Below are 21,955 nucleotides of genomic sequence, written 5' to 3' on the forward strand. Positions count from 1 at the left end.
TGTCGCCAGTCTGCTTAAGTTGGGACACTAGACTGGTTTACCGGTAGCATTTGTGGGAAGGCACAGCTTGCTATTGGAGTCTCCAGTCGTGCGAGGTCCCTGCCCATGTTTGAAGTTGGGGGAGGGTTGTCACTGGCTGTTCTCTGCAGCTAGGTGAGCCTGCTATCTAGGCTTCATGTTCAAGTGAGGCAAGTGAATAGGTGCCCTAGTTGGGTCAGGATGCTGGTAGGGTGAAATCTTAGGCTGTATTGCCTGGCAAAGCAATACCTCTGATTGGACTCTGTATTTGGGTAAGGTCTCATCTTGTTCATCCTAACTGGATAGCACTACTGACTGAACTCCATGTTCGTGAGACAACAAGCATAGCTTCGCAGTTGGACAGACCCACAGGTTATGCCCCAGTTTTGTGCAATCACAGGCTGTGCTTCATGATTACCTCAGCCACTGGCTGTGCCTCTGTGCTGTGTAAGGTCACTTTTCAGGCTTTCTGGTCAAGTGGGGCCTCCAGCTGTATCTCAGTGTTGGTTAGGTTGGAGACTATATGCTTCGTGGGTGACATTACCTTGAGCTCTTTTGTTGGGTGGGGCTGAAGTCTATGCTTTCTAAGTGTGCAGGGCCACTTACTGGGCTTCTTGCCTATGCTAGGTTGCAGGCTGTGTTTAGTAACTGGACAGGGCCATAAGCTAGATTTTGCTGCTTGGTAGAGCTGTTGGCTGGACTTCACAGCTGGGCAGTACTTTAAGCTGAGTTCCAAGATTGTTCGGGGCCACTGTTCAGATTCTCTGGTCACGCCAATTTTGGCAGGGCTACTGGTTTCGCTGCCTGTCCAAGTAGGACTATAGTATGGACTCCACAACTGCCCAAATTCTATGGACAAGCAATCCTGGTTGAGTGGGATGGGAGTATATCCTTAGCTGTTGAGCAAGGTAGCAGGTTTGCTTCCCTGACTACTAAGGGATGTATAATGGCTCCACAGTAGGTGTGACCCTTTGGCTGGGGACCCAAATCAGGCATAACACTTCAACCAAGATCCCTGACCAGACACAGCCACCAACTCAGCTCTGCAGATGTGCAGAATCACTGACTGGGATCTCTGCTCAGGTACTACTGCAATCAAGAATGCATTACATCAAGATCTGGTGCAGGATGCTGCAATCCTTGCCTCTCTTCTCTGTCTCTATCTGATCCTTAGTGTCAAGCCTCCCATCTCCCCAAGTGATCCTCGTGAGATAAAACCTTACTGGGCTACCTTAGAAGCATTCCACAACACTGGGGGAGCTGAGTGTGCATTTTGGAATTTCTTTTCTTCATTGGAGAAACTATAAGCCAAGGGAGCCACTTGATGCAGTACTCTGCTGGTCTGGGGAAAGAACAATGCAATCAAAGTGAAATCTTTACTCTTACCTTTCTGCTTGGTTCTTTTGTATGTCTCTGATCTAGGGGAATGCCTCAGCCTCACCTTCAGATTCTGGGATTTTCACAATGGTGGTCTTTCATATGGATACTGGCTACTTTGTCTTCATCTGAGGGTGGTTGAATTCAGGAATGACTTATGTGACTCTCCTGATGATGTCACCTCAGCAATGGAAATTCTGTCATAATACATTTGAAGGAGAATATTTTGTTTTATCTCAAACTTACTTTGATTGACTATTTCTGATTTTTATTCATAGAGCTGACATTATTCCTCTAGAGTAAGACCCTAACTCTAGAATGCCATAAGAAGTCCTTTGCAGGCATAATTTAAGCTATCAAGATCTGATCTCAAATTGTAGTATTACTTCAAGGGAAATTCTAAATATTATATTGGACAGATTCTCTCACCACAGAGCCAATAGAAGATGTAAATAAATAATGACAACAGCTTTTCTCTTACTTAAATCCTTAATTTATGATATTTGTTACATTTGTCTAGATAGTGCCTCTCTGGACAGTTTGCCTTTTTACTTCACATACTTTACAGTCCCCTCTTCTTTATCTCACATGTTTAAACTTGAGTTCTCCTCCAAGATTATTCTCTCTTTACTTTTCCAAGTGTTCTTGCCTTTGAAGATCTTCTCATATCTTGGGAGTCATTGCTTATGACCCTACCAGAAAATGATTTCTCTTTTTGCCATACCCAGGGGTCTTATACAGTGTTTTAAAGATAGTTCCTGCCCCTATACATCTCAATTACATCTCTAAGAACTAAGAAGAAGCTCTATCTGGAAGAATACAGCAAATACCATAAATGAAGCACTAACTGGCTATCTTTCCATTCATATCATTTACCCATAATTATAATTTCTTTATCATCAATTAAAATAATGCTATATCACCTCTTCTCCAAAATAATAGATAATTGTACCAGTGTATTTCAAAGTGACATTTGAAGTTTAAGGATGAAGGTCTCCTGTTTTTAGCAATTGGCAAATTGAGTCTTTTTTCCCTCTGGTTTTATGTAAGTGGAAAGTGGCCACTTCTCCTCCATCCTGCCCTCTCAGTCCTGGAAAACTTTGATAGGTGTTTCACTCCAGCAAATATAAAGCATTGGAAAGTCATTCCTCCAAATTATCTTCAAACTATTAGTCCAGACACTGAGCAATAGAATTTCACTTACATTTTTCTCACAGAATCTGTCCAATAACCTAGTGGTGTTTTATTTTCCCCACTTTACAACTGAAAAAAATAGGCTCAGAGAAAGAAAAGAATATCACAGATGGCAGAGCTGGCTCTAGTTCCTTTATTGTCTGACTTCTACTTCTCTAAGCCACACTACTTTATAAGTTGACCAGCCTTGGGGTTATGTTTTGCCTTTTTGAGGTTCTTGACATTTTCATATTTTTTAGAGGACTCATCAGGGCTGGACTCACAGAAGTCATGTAACAAACGCTGAAAATGTGTGATTATTGTTCTGAGAATTCTTATCAAATTCATTTTTATGTAAAAAATGATTAACAATTATTAGTACTTTGGCATGGATTTTTTTTAACCACCTAGCCTACTTCCCCAGCAGTGTCCTAAGTCTTAGTGGGGAGAATACAGAACTAAGTAAAAGGTCTCACCATGCAATAGGATAACAGACAGGAACCCCAGATGGGAATATGCAGCTTGACAGCTGGTGATGGGCAGAACAGAGATGAAAAAAAAAAGGACTCAAAACAAGACATGGAAAAATGATAAATACAGATTTCATCTGCTTCCTAATTTTTCCCAGGGACAATCTTGCTTTGTACACATCTTTGGTGCCTTTTTTAGTAACAACACATGTGTGTTTCTTTTTTATTCTTTTTGTTGTTCTCCTTGGAATTTTAAGTGCCTTTCAGCTCATAAACCCAATAAAAATACCATGCCACATTTTTTTAAGAAGAATTTTATGATCCAAGGAACTATTGCTTAATCAGACAGCCTGATGTTGGATTTATTTTTCACTTTAGAAAAAAAATTCTTCCTTAGGCAATGTCACAAAGATGCTACCTATTCTTTAAAAATAAACAAGACAGTGAGGAAAAAATAAATAAAATTTATTTTTCAGGTAAAGAAATGCTCTTCTTACTTTCTAGAAGATTGAAAAATGAGAACTAGGTTGAAAAATAAGGCAAGGGAAGCATCAGTAACAAATTCCCAAATCTAAGATTTAGACTACTTTGAAAGAATTTTAAAATGTGTATTTTATGCTTGAATTCTGTGCTAAAGTATTCAGTTGCCTAAATGCATAACTCTGTATGGGAAAAGAATTTGGAAGCATCTGGGAAGAAACATCTGCTGACTTATGGTCTGTCATCCATTTCTTTAATAATCGATCTCTGTACAATCTAACATCTAAACAGATGTGAAGCTCCAGAAGTCAAAAGTTGAATGTATAAAAATGAAATTGTCTTGTTTTATACTGTTAGGACAAAACTTACTTGGGTTTGTTAAAGTGTGACTTTTTTCCCCCATCTGTATAGATAGAGTGGTATGATAATTGGGTATAGCGGAATATCTTAAGAAAAGATGAAGCAAAATAAAGCTAAGAAGCATTTTTGATAGGATCTTATAAAGCAAAGTAAAAAAGATGAAAGGACTTATCATTAGTTAGAAAAGAATGATAATGTGTACTTGACTCATTTCTGAGTTAATTTCCTTGGAAACCCTAAAAAATACTAAGTTTGGAAATTTGAGGTCAGTGACACTAAGGAGTAAACGACTTATTTAAATCTTTATCTTCTGAATGATTTTTATGACTCTGGTCTTAGGCTTGTTTGTTCTGAACTGTTGTGTCATAAATCAACCCAGAAATAGAAAGACCTCTGCACTGACCATTATGCAAGAATTGCTCTACCACTGTCCCTGCTCTGCCACTAAAGAGCTGTACATTGTTGGGTGAGTCATTCTTTGGTTTCTCAGTTTGCACATTACACATAATAAAGGGATTAGAGCTGTGCAGAGCCTCCCAAAATGACTGTGTCACGGAGGGTGCTGAATGGGCAAGAATGTTTCTTCTATTACTACTTGAGTCAGCAAAAAATCTTTGTATGTATATATAACATGAGATTTTGTATAGGTTGTCTTGGAAGAAAAGGTTCTATAAGCTTTAAAAAAAAAAAGGAGTCGCTTGTATGTTCCAAAATTTTATTAATCTCACAGATTGTGACTCTATAAAATACATTTGTTCATTCATTAATTCACTGAAACTTCTGAGTACCTTCTATGAATCAAGACCTCTGCTAAGCAATGAGAATACCAAAGGGAACAAGATTAGCAAGATTACTGATCTCAGATTTTATGATATTGTGAATGCTGGCAATAGACTAGATCATTGCAGATAGCAATAAATGCAATGATGGAGACAAATGAAAAAGAATAGCTGGTTAAACAAAGAGAAGCCTACTTCCAATAGTGCACTGAGGGAAGGATTCAGATGACACCTGAAAAATGAAAAAGAACCAGTCATGCAAAGAACTTTGAAAGATGATTCAAGGTAGATGGAATAGTAAGGGCCAAGATCTGGAAGTGGGGAATGGTCTAGGTATTTTTAGAAGCTAATTATAGTTGTAGCACAGTAAATAGGGAAAAGTTGTTTGAGATGAGCTAAAACTGTAAATGTCTTGGAAGAATATATAGGATTAAATCTTCATGACCTTGATTTATGTAAGGTTTCCTTATATAACACCAAATGACAAATGACAAAAGAAAAATAGATTGGACTTCATTAAAATTAAAAGTTTTGTGCTTTGGGGTACCTGGGTAGCTCAACCGGTTACATTCAATTCTTGACCTTAGCTCAGGTCTGGTCTCAAGGTTGTAAGTTCAGGCCCCATGTTGTGCTCCATACTGGGTGTAAAGCCTACCAAATAAATAAATAAATAAAAGAAGGAAGGAGAGATGGAGGAAGGGAAGGAAGGAAGGAAGGAAGGAAGGAAGGAAGGAAGGAAGGAAGGAGAGAGAAAGAAAAGGAAAAGAAAAGAAAGGAAGGAGAAAGAAAGGAAGGAGGAAGGAAGGAAGGAAGGAAGGAAGGAAGGAAGGAAGGAAGGAAGAAAGAAAGAAAGAAAGAAAGAAAGAAAGAGGGAGAGAGAGAGAGAGGAAGGAAGGAAGGAAGGAAGGAAGGAAGGAAGGAAGGAAGGAAGGGAGGGAGGGAAATTCTGTGTTTCATAAAACACTGTTAAGTCAGTGAAAAGACACCCATAGAAAGGGAAAAAATATTTGCAAATCACATGTGATAAAGGACTTGTATCCAGAATATACAAAGAACTCTTCTAACCCGGTAGTAAAAAGATAAATCAATTGAAAAATAAGCAAAACATTTAAGCAAATGCTTCTCCAAAGAAGATATACAGTTAGCCAATAAGCAGTTGAAAAGATGATCAGCATCATTAGCAATTAAGAAAATTCAAATAAAACCACAATGAGATACCACTTTACTTGACTAGGATGGTTATAATGAAAAAAATAAAAAATAAAAAAAACAATATCAAGTGTTGAGGAGGATGTAAATATACTTGCTGATGGGATGTACAATGGTGCTTCCACTTTGTAAATCAATTTGGCAATTTCTCAAAATGTTAAACATAGAGTTAGTATGTGGTCCACTAATTCTATCCCTAAGTATATACCCAATAGAATTGAAAGCAGGGTTCAAACAAAAATTTGTACCTGAATGTTTATAGAAGCATTCTTTATGATAGCCAAAATAACCCAAATGATCATCAATAGATGATTTGTAAATATATATTAATAAATTTAGTACATCTATGCATTGGACTATTACTTAGCAATGAAAAGAGATGATGAACTCATACATGCTACAACATTGATGGACCTTGAAAACGTTATGCTTAAGGGTGCCTGGGCAGCTCAGTCAGTTAAGTGTCAGACTCTTGATTTCAGCTGAGGTCATGATCTCACAGTTCATGAGATCAGGCCCTGTATCAGGCTCCATGCTGACAGCATGGAGTCTGCTTAGGATTCCTTCTATTCTTCTTTCTCTGTTTCTTCCCTGTTTATACTCATCTTCTCTCTAAATAAACATTTAAAAGAAAAAAAATTATAGTTAATGAAAGCGGCCAGTCAAAAAAGACCACATAATATTTGACATGTCCCAAATAAGGCATTTCTAGGTAGACTAAAAGTAGGTAAGTGGTTGCCTAAGGCTAGGAGGGGTGGTGGTTGGGAGGAAATGGGTAGTGACTGCTTATGGGTACAGGGTTTCTTTTGGGGGCGATGAAAATGTTCTAAAATTGATTGTGGTGACAGTTGCACAACTCACTGAATTGTACACTTTAAACAGGTTTATAACATGGTATAGGAATTCTATCTCAAAGTTGCTTAAAAATAGATGTGATGTGTTACTTTCAAGACAAAATTTAAAGTAATAGACTGGAATTCCAACTCCTTCTTCTATTTAATGAGTAGGTTCAACATAAAGCCAACTATTATCTGTCAGTGTATAAAAGCATTCTTATTTTAGTAATTATTGAAAAAATTGACTAAAACATGTACATTTAGAAAATGTTGCTATTTTTCTAGTCTGCCTTGCAATCCTCTAAATACACAAAGGGGTTGCCATAGGGTTGCCTTTTAAAAGCAAACACTTTGGAGCAAGATGTTTCTCATACATTTTAGAGCAAGCACTAAAATAAACAAGCCGAATATCAGTGGAAGTTTACCACCACATCCCACATACCCCCATCCCCTCAACATCCTCCCCCCAATCCTGCCCAAAGGAGACACAAACTGTCTTTGAAGAGAAAAAAAGATATGGACAAGGGAACCAGGAGAAATCTTTCTGATTATAATGACAGAAGAAAATGCAATAGCAATCCCCTTTTTCACATATAATGTAGTCCTCAAATGTACAATGGTTTACTGTGCAAAATGTTCCTAGTAGAGCCACAGGTTACATTTCTTAGAAACGAAAAGGTAGTATAAAAATGTCTCACTACTCTTTACCTTTCATCCATAAACTTTGGTTTTACTATCAACTTTAGTACATATTTTAAGATATTATTTCTTTACAAATGAATACCAAGTAGCCTAGGTTACTGTCTGATTAAGGCTAAATATTTTCTACTTGGGGCATGCATTCTATATTTCATTCATTAAATATTTATTAATCATCAGTTATATGCCAGGCACAGTTCTGGGTACTAATGTTACAACAATAAACAAAACAAGACAAGGTCCCTGCTGTCTTGGAACTTAACGCTGCAGTGTGGAAAGGCAACGTGAAAAAGAATGATAATTTCTGATAGTGATAAGTGCTGTGAAGAAAAGAAAACATGGTAATGAGGTAAAGAATGACTAGGTAATACTGGTCACAGAAGGACTACCTAGAGTTACATTGAACCAGATGTCTAAAGATAAGAAGCAGTCAGTCATGTGAATATCTAAATAAAACTTTCTAGGTAGAGGGAACATCTAACACAAATGCCCTACAGTAAAAAGGGCATTTATTAGATGCACTATTAGAAAGGGGCAGATGGGGGGGAGGGGAAGAATGGCCAAGAGCAGGAATGTAGTGAGTAACGTGAAAACATAACATCAGAGAAATAAAAGGAGCCAGATCAAATAGGGGATTACAGACCATGATAAGAAATTTGGAGATGATTCTGATTTCTATGGGCAGCCATTTGGAAGGTTTTAAACAGGTTGAGGGGGTGGAAATGTTAACTTCACTAAATGTTAATTTAATAATCGGGGAATTCTGAAGAAATAGACTATGAGGGTGAAAGTAGACTTAGAAGGTTGTGGCAGTAGTGTAGATGAAAAGTGATATGGTGGTTTAGAATGTAAGGGGACAGTAGAGATAGGGGATAGTGATCCCTTATAAGCCATATTTTGGAGATACAGCTGACTGTATCTGTTCATTATTTGGATGAAGAATGAATCCTGGTTTTTAGCTGGAACAACTGAATTGGTAATCATATCATTAAATATATTACAGAGCTACGAATTGGTATTTACATATAGGGATGTGTGTGATTTCATTATTTTTGGTTTATTTGGTTTTCCTCACAAGTTGTAACTTACTGATTAGTGAGGATTGGTTGGAGGATTGGGGCTAAAGAAAATTTTAAACCCAGCTCAGTTGAAAGCTTAAACAATCTACTCTTATAAATTAGTAATCTCTGTAGTAATGGTCAGACTCTTATGATGTTGCTTCTCAACCCTATCAGCTCTTGACCTCCCTCTTTTACTCCTTTCCATTAGGGAGTCTGAGTGTCTGGTGATGGTAAGGATGAAGAGGGCTTGTATCTAGGTGTGGGTGTTTAAGATAGGGACATGGTAATGTCCCTTGTCCTTTTGCTCACTGCCTACCCTGCTGACCTCTGATGATGATGTGGGCAGATAGTGATTTTCATTTCCTTTTTATGGACGGATTCCCTGTCAGCTTCCACTAATCTGCAGATCCCTCTCAGGCCTTCTGGATTCTCATTCAGCTCTAGCCCAAGAAGTCTGCTCATCCTCCATTATGACAGAGCCACATCTTTCTAGAGTAATGACCACTCCCCCACCACCCACCCACACACACACCCATACACACACACACACACACACACACACACACACACACAAGCTCCCAGGTATTTCTAAGTTGCCATCTACATCATGTAGGAATCAAGGAGTAGCTGGGGAAATTTTAACAAATGTTTTTTATTTTACTGAGCATCCAAACTGATATGGCCATAAACCAAGTGCTACCTAGAGAGAGGTACCTTTCCTGCCTCCTGAAGAGGTAGTAGGGAAAAGAGTCTCACTGTGCCGAAACTCAGAGGAAAATCTGAACATACAGGTCTCTCACTCCCTCTTTGCTCTCCTGCATTCTCCTGGGGCCAAAAGAGAACAAAACCCCAAAACCTGGCTTTCTATTTCCCTTATGTCATTTTCTGATCTTTTTATCATCTAGTAAAAGCCTTAGAGTTCTATTACAATAGATAGAAAGTGTGTCTTCTCTATAATATAGGACTGTGTGCTGGGTACTCTGGGTCAACTTGTGAATTATTGAAGTTGGAAGCAAAGAAAACAGAAAAATGTTCTCTGAATACATATAACCCTTGGGCATATGAACCCCTCAAGCTGTGAATAGGGTAAAGTCCATATATTCAAAGAGGCAAAATTGAAAAACAATGTTTATAATTTTCAAAATACTGCCACATTATAGCAGAGATGGAGAAGGCAAGGAAAGATAAGTTTTAGGGGTTTGAGGGAGTAATTCAAGGGTTCAGCTTGGGGCACATAAAGTTTGAAATGCCTGTTAGAAATTCAAAAGGATGTCAGTAGCTGGGATAACCAGTGGAATATTCAGGACAGGTGACATAATTTTAGGAATCATGAGAATATAAGGAGATGTTATACAGGAAGTAAAAAATTTGGGAAGCATGCATCCATATAAACAAAAGCTTAAAAATTTTCAAGAATGAAAAAATTTTGAGATAAAATGAGCCATTGGATTATTGGATTTGGCTATATTAAGGTTACTTGGTGACCTGAAGAGGAAGCAATTTCAGAGGTGTGGTAAGAACAAAAGCGCAACTAAAGAGAGGATGAGAAGTAAGAAAATAGTGACAGTGAGCATAAGTAAGTCTCAAAAAGGTGTGTTGTGATGGGGAAGCAAAGACTGAACTAGGAAAGTACAGGAGAAATTGAATGAGTGAATAGAAAGGAAGGGAGGGAGGGGCATGAGGTCAAGGAAGGGTTTTGTTTTTATTTTTTAATGAGTGCTAACTAACTTACTTAACTGCTGTTGGAACTGATTCAGTCAAGCGAAAAAATACTGATAGTGCAAGTGTTAAGAGAAGGCCATGAAGAGGACCTGGGCCTTAGACACAAGTGAGGAGCTGGCTTCAGACAAGAAACAGGGAAACTTCTTCCTTTGTAAGAGAAGGAAGGCAGCATATGTGTGTACATAAGGCGGTGTGTTGGTAGACAGGGTGTGGGAAGGTGGAGATGGCTCTTGTTTGATTGCTACTGCATCTCAGTGCAGTGAAAGGCAAGCTTATTAACTTGACACTGAGGCGACAATCAAAGTTTGAAGAATGTGCAAGTCGTCTTGAAGACTAATAACAAATTTCTCAATTATACATGTTTGTGAGATGCTTATCACTTTTATTTTTACATTCTCCACAAATTTTATTAGTAGTCAATATATAAACACAGTGATGCCTAAACTGTAGTGTTGGTTGGCAGATAGCATTACCATGCAGTAGTGTTGGCTGACATCAAATAGTTGAATTCATTGGACTTGTGAGGTGCTGATATAATAAGGGCTTTATGAATTCCCTCTTATACAAGTTTTGCAGCAAAGGCCTAAGATTTTTAGAAATTATACATTTAAGCTGCATATTTACAAATTAAAGAAAGAAAAATATAATATCAATAAATGAAACAAAAAGCATTTACTAAAATGTAATATCCACATTGACTATCATACTTAATAATGGGACTTCAAAGAATGAGCAAAGATCACCACTATTCCCCATTTCTATTCAATATTTACTCAGAAACCTAGCCAGAACAGTATAAGAGAAATAATCTACAGACAAATTATTAGAATTAATGAGATTTTAGCAAGATGCTAAATATAAGAGTACATAAAAATAGAAAAATAGAAAAAACAAGCAGTTTAGAAAACCTTCAGTCATACTATTTACTGGAGCACCTGGGTGGCTCAGTCGGTCGAGCATCTGACTCTTGATTTCAACTCAGGTCATGATCCCACAATTCTTGGGATTGAGCCCCATGTCATGTGCTGTCAGCACGGAGCCTGTTTGGGATTCTCTCTCTTCTTCTCTCTCTGCTCCTTCCCTGGTTGTTCTCTCCTTCTCTCTCAATAAATAAACTTAAAAAAATACTATTTACAATAGAATCAGCAACAAAATTAAATAAGTAGGAATAAATCAAGTAAGATTTTCAAATTTTTATTGAAAAAATTATGTTTATTAACAAAAACCTAAATAAATGGAGAGAGATTTTATATTCATGGATAGGACAACTCAGTGTCAAAAAATTATCAATTATCCCCTAAATTAGTCCATAAAATTGGTACAATTTTAGTCCAAATACCTATAAGATTTTTTTATAGGATGTGATTGATGAAAAGTAATTTTAAAAATTATATGAAAGAATAAAGCACTAATATTAAGACAGTTTTCAAGAATAATTTACGAGGGGTATGTGGAAAGGAGAACTTAACCTACCTGATATCATAACTTATGACTGAAGTTAGAGTAAGTTAATCAGTGTCATGCTCATTCACAGAAGACAAAGAGACCAATAGAAATAGAAGGTAAACTTGACTCAGAGCTTAGTATATTCTGAAACTTGAAGTTTGATAAATTGATCACAGATTATAGATCGTTAAGGGAAGGATGAAATATATTCAAAATATGGTACTGGCACAATTGGTAATCCAAATGGTAAACAAAATAAAATAAAGCAACTCCTTCACACCAGTACGTAAACACACACACACACACACACACACACAAGAATGAATGAAACTCCAATTAAAGGCCTAATTGTGAAAATCAAAATGTTGAACATGAGAACATTTACGAGAACATTTTATGACCTCATGGAGGGAAGGGAAGCAGTCAGGATCTCCTAAACACTAAAAAGAAGACAAGAAGAAAATACTGATAAATATGACTATGTTAAAATCGCAAACATGTTAATCAGAAGTTACATTAAACAAAGTGAAAAAGTAGACTGCAGGCCGAGAGAAGAGATCTGTGTTACATAGAATGAGCAAAATATAAGTATCAGGAATATGTATAAAAATTGTTATGTATAACTCAGTAAGGACAGCTCAGGAGAATACTGAGCAGATGATAAGACCTGAGAGTCACATAGAGATGTGAAATAACTGTATGAATAGGTAATCATTCCTCCTTACTAATCAGAAACATGCAAATTGAAAACACAAATAATGTATCATTTACTGCAATGAAATGGACATATTGTAAGTCTGATAGTACCAAGCTCTACAGAAGATTTGAAGCAATTGGACTCTGAAACATTGCTGTGGGAATGGAAATTGACAAAACTGCTTTGGAGAATAATTTTACAATATCTTGTATATTTAATGAAGTATATGGTCTAAAACCCAGCAATTTAACTTCAGGGATTATCCCATTAAAAAAAACCCAAAAAATAAAAACAGAAAAACAACTTTTGACATGACACATAAAGGAATGCACAAGCATTATCTGTAACTGAAAACACATACATACACACATACCAAAAATTCATCAGTAAAAACATGGTTAAATTAGTTGTGGTTTGATAAGAAAATAGAATCCCATAGAATTAAAAACAAAGTGAATGGATTAAAGATACTGATTAATTTCAAAAACAAAATGTGTTTTTAAAATGTTTCCAATGAATACATAAGGTATGCTTATTTGAAGTTTTAAAAGGTACAACATTACCATATATTGCTTGCAAATACATACAAATGGTGTAAGAGTATAAAAGTGCTCGGGAATGATAAATTGAGGGCAATGGTTGCCTCTGAGTGAGGAGAGAGGGCAATGTGTTTGGAAAGGTATGTGTGCATATGGGAATTAAATTACATATGTATGTTACTTCCCTTTCTTAAAGTGGATGGTGGGTACATGGGTATCTATTGTACCTTCTAAATCTTTATTTATATATTTTAATGTTACATAATACACATGAAAAGGCAGCAGACATTAGTGAGACTAACACTGAGTTAAATTCTTCAGTTTAAGTCCAGTTCTTTTTAGCTTTATATGCTTTATCTCATTTAATCTTACTAACCCTTTGAAAAGGTATTGTTAATACTTCTTTTATGTAACAGGAAACTGAGGCCTTTAGAAGTTAAACAATATGCCTATGGTCATATTGCTGTGAGGTAACAGAGTCAGAATATGAAACTGGCAGTGTGACTTTTAAAAGCTCACACCAGTAACCTCTAATGAAAGTTAATCTGCCTCTTTTTAAAAGTCCACATTAACCACAAAGAAATTTCAGATTAGTGCAACTATCATTTCGACCTCTGGATGCAGCTAGAACTACAGCAATAGAACTTAACCATTTTGGCTTCTAAATTCAGTGACCGTCTGAGGCTAGAAGAGCATTTGGTGAGGACTCCTAGCGCATGAGTCACTTCCTTAGGTATCTGTTTATTCGCTCAACAAATATTTATCAAGAACCTCCATAGCACAGTGGTAAACCACAATTTATTTCTTGTCTACATCAGTTTTGCATTTTGCCAAGCTTTGGGACACAAATTTGAGATTTCCATTTTCATTTCCAAATGAAATGCAAGGAGCGCTGTGATTAATTGTTGGCCATTTCAGAACTTGCATCCTGGCTTACCATGGATCTTATTTAAGCCTAATTATTGTTGACCTGAAAATTCACATGATATCTAAAATATTTTAGCCAATTTTTACTAAAAAAAGTGTGTATTGGAAACTTTCAGCCTACTTTGTCTAAATAAAATACAGACTGAAATGAAAATACTGTTTTAAGGTTGAATATGACTACCTCTTTTATCTCCACCTATTCCCCTCCTTTTTTCCACAGACCAAAGAAAACCTCCATAATCTACTACTCCAATAAGATTTTGAGATTGTTCTTGACCATGTCTTATTTATATATATATATTTTATAATCCTATACACTCAATAAGATGTTGAACCCACAGTGATAACTCATAGAACTGATAAAATGGATGCATTGGGTTTAGTGTGATGACAGTCTCACTAATTAAAATGGTTATACTGAAACCAAATAATTTTCTTCCTATAACAAAGAACAGTTTAACTTTATCTAGCTTGGCCAGTTTGTATATGTAAACATTATTCACTAGACCGCTAAATCATCATGACCTATTTTTAAATATTCAAACACAATATTGTTGAAAGGTAACCCTCATTTTTACATAGAGTTCAATTCAATGATTATGTGATGTAAGTACTTAAATATTCCATCTAGTCCTTTCTTTAACAGTTTATTTTCTTTTTTATATTGAATATTCAGGGACCTGAAGGAATTGCAGGAATTCCAGGGCAAAGAGGTCGCCCAGGGAAAAAGGTAATTTTTTTTTTACATTTTTATGACTTCCTTTCTTCTGATATGCCCTGAGCTCATAGAATGCTATTTTTATTTGCATGAGATATATGGTAATAAAGAACTATCAATTTGGTTTTAAAAGACACATTTACATAAATTAATAATTAACTCTACTTAGGAGTATTTATCACCTTAACTACTTGAAGGCAAATGTCTCACTCTGTAGTTTCTGTAAAGATATTTGCCTTTCCTTCTGTTTGCCAAAAATTCTTTAGTAGACTATGGTCAGGGAAAGAGAGAAAAGGAAAATACTATACCATTTGTGCTGTTAGTAACAACTTTAGTAAAATCGTTAGGGGAAAGGATTATCATTAGGATTGTTTCTGGGTTTATTATTACTATGTTTATCTAAATTGAAAAGGTTAATTATTGATTTTACCTTTCCCATATATTGACTTAGAAACATAAATCAAGAATATGATTTATTTGCTTCCTTTATATTTTGCTAAAATAATATGTATAAAATTCTAGAACATTATAATGAAAAATTCATCTTTGTATGTGCCAATAATTTGTTCAAGTATGGATTTTCTTATTTGAATACAACAGTTCTGAATATATTACTATAATCAGCTTCAAATCACACCATATCTAGTTCCCAAAGTCTAATTTTTTCATTTCTACTAATATACGCCCAGCCCATCTTTGTCATAATGTAGAGACAGTATTAGTTAGAATAAGAGGTAAAGAAAAATGAATGAGGTGAATTTTAGTAGTCATTCTTGCCCATGACAATAACCTCAATACTGAATACTCTCTGTTCATCATAGTTGATGTTATATCTAAAATGAACATTAGAAGTGGAACAGTATAAGTCCTTACAACAGCCTGTGTCTGTGGGAATTGTTATGAATATGCAAAACTTCCTTCCTGACTGTATTCACAGTCTAGTTTTTCTTTGTTTCTACTTTACTAAATACAATAGAACAGATTGGTTCCCACTTTCAGAAAATGAATTATAGCACTTGATCAAGTTGGTGGTAGCAAGTGGTCAGTCAGCTTGATGGTAAACAGAAGGTAACTAGTTTTCAGAAGGATGTTAAGTGATATAAAAATGTTAGGGATTTTTAAAGGCAGATAGCAAGCCAGTGAGTGATGATTCTGAATATACAGAACTGTACACTGGAAACTGTATACATTAAGTAGATCTTTGTGGCATTGAAATTGTGTATAGAAGCAGGTTTCTCACAGAGTCTATGTTTTCTCATGATAACAAAAAATGTATGCATGCATACAGACATACATAACAAATTTCAAAATTAAAAAACTCAATTATTTGTAATTCAACATGAATACCAGACCTTCCCTGCTTGTTTGGCCAAAAATTTTTTTAATATTCTTTGTCCTAAGTCACTTTTAGTTATATCTTTAAGACAACCTAGGTGGTATGTTATTATTGTGACTGGTAGTCTCTGCTGCCATCAAGGTAAACCAAAGATACTAGTTATGGAATTTTGCTTACAGACTATCCTCTGGTGTCATTCGGGTATATGATATAGTTAACTCATCTGGGTAAAAATCTTTTTTTTTTTCCTCCTTTTCTCTCTTACTAATAACATCCACAGGGTGATAAAGGACAAATGGGGCCCGCTGGAGAAATGGGAAGCAGAGGTGCTCCTGGACAAACCGGGGAAAGTGGTCCTAAGGGTGCCAGAGGCAGGAGAGGTGCTGTGGTTAGTACTGGATTTGTTTCCAGACCTGAGTTCACTGTGGATGGAAAAGAAATGTATCCATGTCCTTAAAGTTTCATCCTTGATTAATTTTACAGAGAAAGCAATAGTTCCATTGAAAATAATCTACCTCCATGAGCTGTGGAGAATTGTAAGCATTCCACAGTACTTAAATGGCTTAGTGGTTTCTGGACGTGAAAAAGGGAAAGGGGAAAACACTCAAAATGGAAATAAAATATGAAATGAAGTTTAAAACACTCAGATTATAACTCTTAACCTAAGTAGGAAAGTTTATATGCCTTGCACTTAAAATCAGAATTTAAAATCTGTATAAAACTATGCTGTCAGGATTGGCACATTGCTTTTGAAAATTAGATTTATTTAAAATGATGTTTCTTTATAAGCTTGGACTCTGCATGCTCATCTGGAGATCTTTTTTAAACCGGCTGTGATCAATATCTGTAACATCTAATGATATTTAATCTTCTGCATGAACTTCATTATGATGTTGGAAATAAGGGTGGCATAATATTTCTGAACCTATAATAGCAAAATTTTATTACTAATATATTTGGACCTGTTTGGAAAGTCATGGCATGAGAGATGCAGAATATTTGAATTACTCAATTTAGTGTTTTCACTGTCATAAACTCATCTACAAAAATGCATGTGCATTTCCTAGTCTCCATTTAAAGTCCCAAATGCTAGACTTTTCACCAAGGCCTTCTTGAGAGCATTGCATAATCCATCTGAAGAAAGTTTATTGCAGGCTCATTTGATATGTTCATCTTACCACTTCAGGTCTTTCTTCCTTTTATTTAAATTAGTAGTATTTTTCTGCCTTTGCCTTTTATGTTAAAAAAAACTTTATTTAATGTGATTAATTTTTTTTAATTATTATTGTTTATTATTTTTGAGAGAGAGAGAAAGAGAGCAAGCGGAGGGTGGGGGGCAGAGAGAGGGAGACACAGAATCTAAAGCAGGCTCCAGGCTCTGAGCTGTCAGCACAGACCAATGCAGGGCTCAAACTCACTATGAGATCATGACCTGAGCTAAAGTCAGCTGCTTAACCGACTGAGCCACCGAGGCACCCCTTTAATGTGATTAAATTTTAACAAACATGAAAACTAATCCAGAGTATTGCCTTCAAAGTAGGTTTCTACTTTGCTTTTGTCTAAAAAGAATATTCACTTTTAAAATATTGACACATTTTCTCAAACTACCTCCCAGATTTCATCAAATACACACTCCCACCACCCATTCTTTATATTAACCCTTTTGATGTCTGACAATCTGATAAAGGAGAAAGTATGTCCTGTTTTCTATTTACATCTCCCTGATTCCAATTAAATAATATTTTTTCCCGGAAATCGCCTTTTAATATGCACTCTACATGATTTACATTAGATTGTTTTCTTTTTTTTATTAAACTATAATAACTCCTTATATTTTTTAGATAATATATTTTTGTTAAATCTGTTACAAAATGTATTATAAATACGTTTCCCTTTCTGTCACTTAACTTTTAATATTGTTTGTTTAGTATCTTTAGCTGGACAAGAGGTTTTAATTGTTATACACTCAAATTTGTCAGTCTTTTACTTTACAGGTTTTATTTCTTCATTAGAAATGCCTTCCCTACCTAAAGTATAGAAAAATACTCTTTTATATCCTTCTAATTCTTTTGTAGCTTTGCTTTCATTCCTAATTCACATGAAGTTTACTATTTTGCTGTGATATAAGTTGTAAAGAACTGATTTTCTTTTTTCCAGATTGATTTTCATTTGTTTCAAAATCATTTAATAGTCAGTCTATATCCCACTACACTGAACTCTCAAATATTTATTGACCTATTTTCATTCTGTTTTCTTCTGTCAATCTGTTAGCCTCGTTCTGGGTCCAATACCGCACTATTTAATTATTATACTATTACAGCACTTTTGAGAAGAGCAAGTGCTCCGTAATTCATTTTTCTGAAAAGTTCAGTTCTTAATATAATTCTCTCTTCCATGTGAACTTTCAGCTCCTCAAGTTCATTTTATATTGAGTCTTTCAGTAGAGAAGCAGTATATGTCTTTCTATTATATCATCTTATATGTCCTTTAATAAAGTCTTGTTATTTCCTTTACTCGGCTTTTACCTCTATCCTGTTAGATTTATTGTTGGTTTCTTATGGATTTTATGACTTCTAATGTAGTCTTTTTTCCATTATGTCTTTATCTTGGTGTTGTATAGGAAATCTACTTACACTTATATTTTAACTTTATACCCACTGATAGGTAGTTCTCTTGGGTTCTTTGGGTAAATAATCATATTTAGAACTTCTGGTTAATCTGATATTTCGTTAGGCATGAACCTATTCTATGCCTTAATTTTCTCATCTCCTATTTAGTTTCAAACTCAAATAGGAGAGTTGGTGTGGAAACTTGATAGTATGAAAGATAAGACATATTTAGGATATTTATTTTTGCTCTTTTAAATTGTCTGAGTCATATTTTCAGTACGTTAGAGGCATTTACTGATTAACCCTTAAATTATAAAGTGCCCTCATATGAAAATATTGATAATAAGAGCAATAACAGGGTAATTATCGCACATAAGTTATCAACTATATCTATTTTAACCACTTTGACCAGAGCTGAAGCTTTTGTTCATCAAAACATCTGAAACTATCGAGTATGGAGTTCTCCATAATCCCATCATGACAATATCAAAAACTTTCAGGCTATACTCTAAAATTCAGTGATGCACATCTATCATAAACTTTGACAGTTACAGGGGCGCCTCAGTGGCTCAGTCAGTTAAGCAGCTGACTTTAGCTGAGGTCATGATTTCATGGTTCATGAGTTCAAGCCCAGCTGCAGGGTCTGTGCTGACAGCTCAGAGCCTGGATCCTGCTTCGGATTCTGTGTCTCCCTCTAATTCTGTTCCTCCCCTGTTTCTCTCTCTCTCTCTCTCTCTCTCTCTCTCTCTCTCTCTCTCTCTTTCTCTTTCTCTCAAAAATAAACACACACACACACACACACACACACATATACATGTATATATATATATATATATATATATATATATATATATATATATATACCATAAACTTTGAGAGACACAAAATACATTTCTAAGAACTTGCTAAACACCTATAGAGTTCTGACTACTGAAAGGGTTTTTTTTAATATGATTAGGAATATTCATACCAGAAGTAAACTGAAGAGACATTTTTTGGTGGGAATTTTGTGGTTCAGAAGAAAAATAAGACAAAAGTTAGAATGTTATTTCTTGTTTTCTCATTTCAGACTAAGTAAAATATTATAACTCAGAAATTCTAAATTTTAAATAAAAGAGGACAAGTTTAATGGTTCAAGCTGTTGCCTATTTTCTCTCTAATATTTACTTTGTTTTTTAGGGACATTTAGGATTGATGGGACCTGATGGAGAACCAGGAATTCCAGGATATAGGGTAATCATTCCTAATTGGAAATGAAAATGTGTATATTTGCATGAAAATGGTTATATAGAGATGTCATTCCAATTATGCAAACTAAGATGAAATCTCACTGACAAATCTTGCTAGCTTATTTAGGCTTCTTCTCCTAGAGAATGAATCTTATTTTTCTTTCAGAATAGCGCAGTATCTAATGGCATGGCTTTGGTAGTATTAGGTAGATCATGTACAGATGATACGGAAGATGCCTACTTACTTGTCCTTTTGTTAGGGCCACCAGGGCCAGCCAGGCCTTTCTGGGTTGCCAGGACCTAAAGGAGAAAAGGTATGTATATATATTGACTCTGCAATCCTAAAGTTAAATATTTAATGTTTGTGTTCTTCCTGAAAGTGTGCATGGAAACATTTTTGAAGAATAAAAGAAACACTTTTCAATTTGGGAAGTATTGCAAATTCTAGAAGATAAACAAATAACAAGGGATGAAAATTTAAGTCATTAAAATGTCTTCAATAGGTTGTTTCAAGATATTCTTGAAATATTTGATAAAGTACTTTGCAATCTGTAAAGCTTTGTAAAAGTAAAATTAATTACTTGTTGGAAGAGATTGTGAGACTCCAGATTAAACGGCTAGAACGTTTATAGTAAGATTTATAGTAAAATTTATAGCAAAATTGTTCTGGGTTAAGAATAATTATAATAGTACTCCTCTTAATTTGCAATATCACTGGACACCTGAAACTTTGAACAAATTCCTAAACTGCTATTTGTATGTAATTAATGCTGATGGACACTTATGAGAAACATATAGGAATTACAACTATGTAAAATATCCAATGCTAAGTTATGTAGGTAAAAGGTTTCCATTTAAAAAAGATAAAGCCAGATTGTAGATGTCATAACATATTAAACAATGATAAGCTGCATACTTCAAAGCTTATTTTATTAATTTGGTTTTGTTTATAATCATTATCTTCATTGTAGGGTTTTCCAGGAGAAGACAGCTCAGTGCTAGGACCACCTGGGCCTCGAGGTGAACCAGTAGGTCTTTTTCTAAAATTATTTTGATGTTCCAAGATTAAGTGCAATGAATATAGTAGATTCATAGCACTAATCACATCTTTTCAAGGAGTTTCATTCATGTTTTTATAGGCACATACTATTTATATTTGTATTATCTAAATACAAATAATTATCTATTTATATCCAGGTCAAGATCCCTTAGCATAATTTATAGTTGAATACAGTGACTTTCCAAATCTAACTTTCAGCATTAAATGTACTATAACAACTTTTTGCAGAGATTATCAAAAAACTATACTCTAGATATTTTAGGGCAGACATTTCTTCAATCATCAAATTCATGGGGCGCCTGACTGGCTCAGTTGGGTAAGCCTCTGACCTCTGCTCAGGTCATGATCTTGCATTCCATGGATTCAAGCCATGCTTTAGGCTCTGTGCTGACAACTCAGAACCTGGATCCCACTTTGGATTCTGTGTCTCCCTCTCTCTGCCCCTCCCTGCTCATGCTGTCTTTTTCTGTCTCTCAAACATAAACAAGCAGCAGAAAGAGAAATCAAGAAACTGATCCTGTTTGCAGTTGCACAACAAACCATAAAATACCTAGGAGCAAACCTAACCAAGGATGTAAAAGACCTATATGATGAAAACTATAGAAAACTTATGAAAGAAATTGAAGAAGACACCAAGAAATAGAAAAACATTCCATGCTCATGGATCAGAAGAATAAACATTGTTAAAATGTCATCACTACCCAAAGCAATCTACACATTCAATGCAATCCCCATCAAAATTACACCAGCATTCTTCTCAAAGCTAGAATAAGCTATCCTCAAATTTGTATGGAACCACAAAAGCCAAAGTCATATTGAAGAAGAAAACCAAAACGGGACGCATCACAACCCCAGACTTTAGCCTCTACTACAAAGCTGTCATCATCAAGACAGTATGGTATTGGCACAAAAACATACACATAGACCAATGGAATAGAATAGAGGACCCAGAACTGGGCCCACAAATGTATGGCCAATTAATTTTTGACAAAGCAGGAAAGAGTATCCAATGGAAAAAAGACTGCCTCTTTAGCAGGTGGTGCTGGGAGAACTGGACAGCAACATACAGAAGAATGAAACTAGACCACTTTCTTACACCATACACAAAAATAAACTCAAAATGGCTGAAGGACCTGAATGTGAGACAGGAAACCATCAAAATCCTCGAGGAGAAAGTAGGAAACAGCCTCCTTCTCCTCAACCACAGCAA

General features: G+C 35.5%; 1 protein-coding gene across 4 annotated transcripts in view; it reads left to right on the forward strand.

The window, feature by feature from the left end:
* Positions 1–21,955, forward strand: part of COL24A1 (collagen type XXIV alpha 1 chain) — a 475,258-nt gene that overhangs the window by 357,944 nt on the left and 95,359 nt on the right. For all 4 annotated transcript variants that reach the window (XM_029948854.1, XM_029948855.1, XM_029948856.1 and 1 more), the window contains 5 exons: positions 14,470–14,523; positions 16,128–16,235; positions 19,636–19,689; positions 19,946–19,999; positions 20,657–20,713. In XM_029948854.1, coding sequence (XP_029804714.1) covers positions 14,470–14,523; positions 16,128–16,235; positions 19,636–19,689; positions 19,946–19,999; positions 20,657–20,713 — 327 coding nt within the window. The remainder of the gene's footprint in view (positions 1–14,469; positions 14,524–16,127; positions 16,236–19,635; positions 19,690–19,945; positions 20,000–20,656; positions 20,714–21,955) is intronic.

The sequence above is a fragment of the Suricata suricatta genome, chromosome 8 (genome assembly GCF_006229205.1).
Source record: "Suricata suricatta isolate VVHF042 chromosome 8, meerkat_22Aug2017_6uvM2_HiC, whole genome shotgun sequence".
Taxonomy (NCBI): domain Eukaryota; kingdom Metazoa; phylum Chordata; class Mammalia; order Carnivora; family Herpestidae; genus Suricata; species Suricata suricatta.